The following is a 6,405-nucleotide window of genomic DNA, read 5'->3' on the forward strand; positions in this document are numbered from 1 at the left end:
AATTATGCGTTTAAGCACGTGGTGGAATTGGCAGACGTTCCCTTAGGCATCATCAAAGCATTCTCAGGTATAAATATGCAGATTTTGAAAGAATATTTCATGACGATATACAACGGTTACATACTGTTAAAACCAGGGCTTAAAAACGGAAAAAAATATCAATGGGTTCACTCCGAGCAGAATCGATATTTTAACGTTTCCGTTTTTGCGTTCCTCAATAAACATTACTGTTCCGAAAACGGTTTGATTTGAAAAAATAACATTTTAATTTAGCCTATACTTTAAACAAATATGTATAAATAAAGACTCAATAATAATATAACGCATGATAATTAAACTTGAATATTTATTTCATAACATTTTTAAAACCACAACAGAAATATATGCATTAATTACAGCATAAACAGCGGGACAAATATTGAGCTGTTTTAATGGAGCTGAAAGTGGCTCTTATGCCTAATTCTTTTCAGAAGAGTGAGAACATTCTTCGTACATAACTTTTTTCCAACACGACTTGTTTTAAAAATTGCATGAATAAAGAATAAATAAACTGGATAACCATTGCTCTTTTAATGCTGGTATTTTCAAAGCAAACACTGCGCAACACGTCCTTGCATCACAATCAAATTCAGTCGGCTAATAAAGCTCGATCATTTAATGCAATATAATACCATTTAATACGAAGCATCAGCCGTCTATAGAAAACATTGAGCTGTATTGGCAATCTGAAAGACTATAGGAGAAATGTTTGATAGATGCTATAGCCTACTTGGATAGGCTTAAACGAAATCCACAAACTAGCCTAAATCAGTCTATTTGAGTCCGTACTACTTATTTAAACGTACGAGAATAATGTCCTCCAATAGCTGCGCTTTCATTGATGAGCTCAGCGGGGAAATAAATGTTCTTGAGGCGCGTAAATGCGCGCTCACACTGACTTGTGTTACCGTAGATTCACAGATGACATTTCACTCTCGCTTGATCCGCCACATCACATGCTGAGCTACTCTATTCATGATTGGCCACTGCCAAATTAAAATATTAAAGAGAACGATAAAATAACGTTATTAACCGGTTAATGGTCATTTCAAATTAACGTTTCTGTTCAGAACGATTCAAATTGATTTTGATTTCGTTTTTGTTCCTCTTAAAATTTCGTTCGTTTCCGGTTTTCGTTTTCGTTCCTTGAACCGGTTCAGAGCCCTGATTAAAACTAAACGTGGCATTGTAAAGGCCTGTTCACACCGGGACGATTTTCGCACGCGTTTATCGCCGACGTTTAACGCCTCGGGACTAAACAATGGGCGCCAATGTGAGTGTTCACACCGACGCGCAAAACGCCAGGCGTAAAAGCGTCATTTTTAAAAAAACGCCTCAGGTTCGTTTTTTTATTTTGACGCGGCGCGTAAAAAACTGTCCGACCAATGAGATCGGCGCTTTTGTTCACGTGCCTGGAGCTGCTGAAGTGACAGTAAAACACGACTTGGTGGCGCTCAAGCACAAAACGGTCTTGCCGAGCACACATTGATACAACGAAGAAGTAGTAAGTAGACAAAGAAGAAGATGAACTGCTAATGCTGCTTGGCAGTTAGCAAAAAGTGTGTGAATGGTTTTGTCCATATACATAATATATCTGTGGTTTTGGCAAGCACGTAAATACTGTCTCTCTTCTCCTTCTGTGTGACAAGCGAGTGTCAGAGGCTTAAAGTGCCGCAGCACCATCTTGTGTACCGGGAGCGCATCTACTGAATGTGCACGCTCACTCGCCGCAGCGCCAGTGAAAATCGCTTGGGTGTGAACACTCAAGACGCGCCGAAAAACGGCACGAAAAACGCTGGCGATAAGCGCGCGCGATATTCGTCCCGGTGTGTACAGGCCTTAAGACTGCCAACTCTATAAAACAGATGTAATTATCGTATAGAGTATATTCAGCTTGTGAAAATGACAAGACCATACAATTAGAAAAGTTTTATTTAACTCATAAGCCCTATATTTGTTTTATTTGATTTATTTTTGATCATTTATTAAAATGAGTTCGGGTCAGTTTGGCTAGTACAGGAACCATATTGTCCCCGTTTTTTTGATTCACTAAAAAGCGTCATTTCGATTAAATTTGGATCCCAGTTGATATTTCAGACATCGGGTCACTTTAAAAGACACTCGGCAGCAAAAAGGAAAAATGCCTCACTCGCTGTAAACAGAATTAATTTCACTAAACATGATTTTCACCTTGTCCGCCTTGTCTTCAGAGAATGGATTCTGGCTTGCATCCTGGTCGATTCCTCCTCCAATGCTGAATCCGAGAATTAAATTATCGCCATCCCGTAGTTTTTGAATCTCAATTCGTTGCTGAAATAGAGAAAAACAGGCGTAGTAAGTTTATGTTTAGCTATCAACATAGGCAGCCTTTTTGAGAATGATGCCCAAAATGCTGTCGAGATCGCATACCCTCGAGTAGGTACTTATTTTGAGTAAGTTATTACTTCACAACCGCTTAAAGTGTTGGTTCTATTCACAATGTGTGTTTAGTATGAATAGCCAATAATCTGGACGTACTACATTCGCCATTGTCATGTGACCTAACAGTATCAGTTGTGTTGCTTCTCTGTCACTCACAAAACCTCTCCCATGGCCTCATGGGATAGTAAAGTGTCCATCATGTCATCAGGTTATGTGAATTTTGTCACATACTGTTTTTTCGCCTACTATATAGTAGGGAAGTATGCGATTTAAGACACATCCTAGGGCACAGCTGTTTATGACCATATATGGCAGCTCTACCTGACGAAAACACATGAACCACACCTGCTTACATCACACCTGAGTGACATCAGAGCAGTTTAAATATAATACAATGGACAATTAAACTCCAACTATAATGCATCGTTCAGACTTGATTGGATCCCTAAAGTGTTTCATTGAGCCCACACGCTCTCGTTTTGCTCGTTTGGTGTCGTTGTATTGTCTCAGAACAATTATTTATCATTAAAAAAATAACAATGAAACTATAAAAACTCATTAGTTATATAAACAGTATAACTATTGTTCACTTTGTTCGCCCCAGGCTAACGTTAGCCTAGCATGCTATCCATTTCCATTATATGTTAGCTTAAACTCAAATAAACTTAGCTAAACTGTACTGTCATGTCGTAGATTAGTCTTGGGAATAAACATAATGTTTAAATTAACCACTTTCTCAGGTAAACTATATCAAATAAATCGCTGTTAGAATTAAAACCACCAAAGATGAGTGCACTAATGCTAGTGAAGCTAGTGCGAAAACTTTCTGAACGCAGACTCACCACAACAGCAGTGACGGGCTGGCCGGGTATGAACGACATTTTCTGCTCGTTAAAAACACTTTTATTCCCTGTTGGTTCTCCTGGGTGTTTATTTCAGGGATTTTTCATAATGTGAGTAAGGGTGTTCGGTCCCTCCCTTTTGAATGTGTGTGTCATGTTGGGGCTGGGCTGCACTACACACACCCTGCCCTCGAGTATACTTTACACTTCTCTCGTATTATTCGTCGAATTCATTCATTTTTTCATTCATTCAAATGTGTCTGCTAAGCATGTAAACGTTGATGCGATTAATTCACGGGCATATAAAACAAAAGCAGTGGTTTCGCTGTCATGTACACCAGCAGTGAATCACCAGCAGATGAAGCTGTTTGATCGGTTCAGAAGTATTAGCAAGAACAAAAATCACTTTTCCTATAGTTTTAGAATCAGGCAGTGTCTGGATGGGTGGTGTGATTATCATAAAGTGATATGATCATCATTTAAATGTCTGAATTAAAATAAATGTATGTTTTTATTGATAAAAAGTAAAACATTCCAAGGTGGTGTGGCCCAATTGGAGAGAGAGAGAGTTATTATTATTATCTCATATTAGTGAGAGTTGGTGAATAAAGATGTTTTTTTTGTGTTATGTTTTTGTGCACACAAGGCATCTGCTAAAAATCTCTTTATTTGTGTTCTGCAGTCTTTGGGTGAACACCCCTTTAATGAGTTCTAATGTGTTTATAATTGGTTTAATATTTGAAGAAAAAAAAAACTTTATACAGAAAAGATTTTTGTTTCACAAAAATATGAACTGTTTTCAACTAGATAATAATCGTAAATGATTCTTGAGCATCAACTCAAGAATGATTTCTGAAGGATCATGTGTCACTGAAGAGTTCAGCTTTGATCATAGAAGTAAATTACATTTTACAATGTATTCATAAGTTATTTTTTGTAGTAATATTTCACAATATTACGTTTTTTTTTTACAGTATGTTTGATCAAATGCAGGCTTAATATGTGATCAGGAAAGTGTTTTTGATGTGTCAATAAACGGTACTCTTTTGTGAATTGTCTTATTGTTACAGTAATTATGAATATTAAATATAATCATGCATTCACGGTTGAAATTAGGCCTGAAAAAGACTTTTCACCTTTAACTTTTCCAAAAAATTTTAACGTTGTTTAAACGTCTGGCAATGTCGTCTTTTCGACGTCTTTACAACGTGTTTTTGCTGGGTGGGAACCATCTTGTGATCATAATGAAGAAAAAGAAAAAGATTTAAAGGTGCAGTATGTAACTTTTCCGTCCGCTACGGGAAAAAAAGAAATAAAAACAATTCTGGCCAAAATATATTTTAAATATATGGTAAATGTATGTTGTAAACCGTGAAGTTCGATTAAATATATTTTTGAAAGTGAAAATAAATTTTCATATACCAAAATATATTTCAGGGGCAAGAAAATATATTGTCAATCGTATAGTAGCAGTGTTAATTTCGTTGACGAATAATTTCGTCATAATTTTTGTCAATGACCTTTTTTCACTGACGAAAACGAGACGATAACTAAATAAAACCTAGTGTTGGATGACAAAAACTATGAGGAAAATCAACTGTCATTTTCGTCAACTAATAAAAACAAGACGAAATTGTTAGGGAGGGATTAGGGAAGAGATCGGGTTTTCCACTGTCACACACCCCCAATCCAACTCCAGAGCGGCTCAATCAATCAATAACACACATTTATGCCAGACAATTGTTTATGAACTAATGCTGATGAATAATGACAATGTTTATTTTACAATGTTTATATAGTAATATGTTTTAGACGGTTGTAATAATGCATATTTATCTCCTCATCTGAACTTGAATGAGCTCCTGCAACTGCAATAGAGGCTCAGACATTTCAAAATAAGAGTCCTGGTGTATTTACAGCTTGTTTATCATTAAAAGTCACGCATTATTTATTCGTTTTTGCTTACGCAATAAACTGTTTAATTTAATTCCAATTTAATTCATAGTCAGGAGGAAAGACCAGTATTAGACACATATTCAATAAAGTATCAGGGTTATAATAGTTCACTAAAACCATAAAAAAAAATGTTCATTACTTGAAATTAAATAAATGTTACTGAAAAAAATAAATAAACAAACTTATTTGAAGCTTTAGCTTAATCTGATATGGCCAACTAAGTTATAAAAACTATAAAGATGTTAAAAAAAAAAAAAAAAAAAAAGGTGAATTGAGCTCTTTTTCATGTATTTTTAAATGTCAAAAACAAAATTATTTCAAAATGTCAGTTCAAGTGACAGTCTGTTATGTAATGCTTAAATGCTTAATGTATTACAATTTAACTAAACTCATTAGATTTAAGGAGACTAAAACTACTGTACTTATGATATTTAGTCGACTAAAACTAGACTAAAACTAAAAACAATTCAGGGTACTTAAATATGACTAAAACTAAATGGCATTTAAGTCAAAAGACAATGACTAAAACTAAATCAAAATTTGCTGTCAAAATTAACACGGTATAGTAGCCAACAAGTGCAAATGTGGATGGAACATAGAATAGTGGCGATCAAAACCTAAACTAGATTTTGTATCCATCATTCAAAATGTGTTAGAAGTATTTTAAACAGGAACAACCACATGAATTTCCTGTTTTTTCCGCATGTTATCCACTTTTGTACACAAATGATCAGGAATATTCCCAGAATACAGTGATGGATTAACGTGCAGTCAGAAGAATCCTCACACTTTTTTATTTATTTATTTGTATTTTAATATGACAATTATACAATTTAAATGTACATCAAATAAAAATGTAAATATAAATAAATTGCTAGTTGTTTGACGTTAAAGCTGCTGTCTGTAACTTTGTTTGTGTTCAAGATTTACAAAGGTTATATAATGAGAATGTACAACATGAATCCATTTTCCAAACCGTGTTTTTGTCTTACCCTGAATCATTATGGTACACTTATAATAAGTGTTTCTGTTGGGACTATTTCAGTCCAGCCTGATAGGAACCGCTGCGGAGGAGCACAGTCCCTGCGTGACTCACCATAGACATAAACAGAGAGAAGTAGATCCGGCTGCAATGTTCATCCGCGAG

General features: G+C 35.4%; 1 protein-coding gene across 1 annotated transcript in view; it reads right to left on the reverse strand.

Annotated features, from left to right (window-relative positions):
• tax1bp3 (Tax1 (human T-cell leukemia virus type I) binding protein 3) overlaps nt 1-3,443 on the reverse strand; it is a 9,752-nt gene extending 6,309 nt beyond the window's left edge. Inside the window, exons 1-2 of the mRNA XM_079844254.1 lie at nt 3,303-3,443; nt 2,230-2,349 (exon numbers count right to left, since the gene is read on the reverse strand). Of these exons, the coding sequence (XP_079700380.1) occupies nt 2,230-2,349; nt 3,303-3,341 (159 nt within the window). The 5' untranslated portion in view covers nt 3,342-3,443. The remainder of the gene's footprint in view (nt 1-2,229; nt 2,350-3,302) is intronic.
• Nucleotides 3,444-6,405: the final 2,962 nt, after the last annotated feature.

The sequence above is a fragment of the Gobio gobio genome (genome assembly GCF_949357685.1).
Source record: "Gobio gobio genome assembly, chromosome: 19".
In the NCBI taxonomy this organism is placed as follows: Eukaryota; Metazoa; Chordata; class Actinopteri; order Cypriniformes; family Gobionidae; genus Gobio; species Gobio gobio.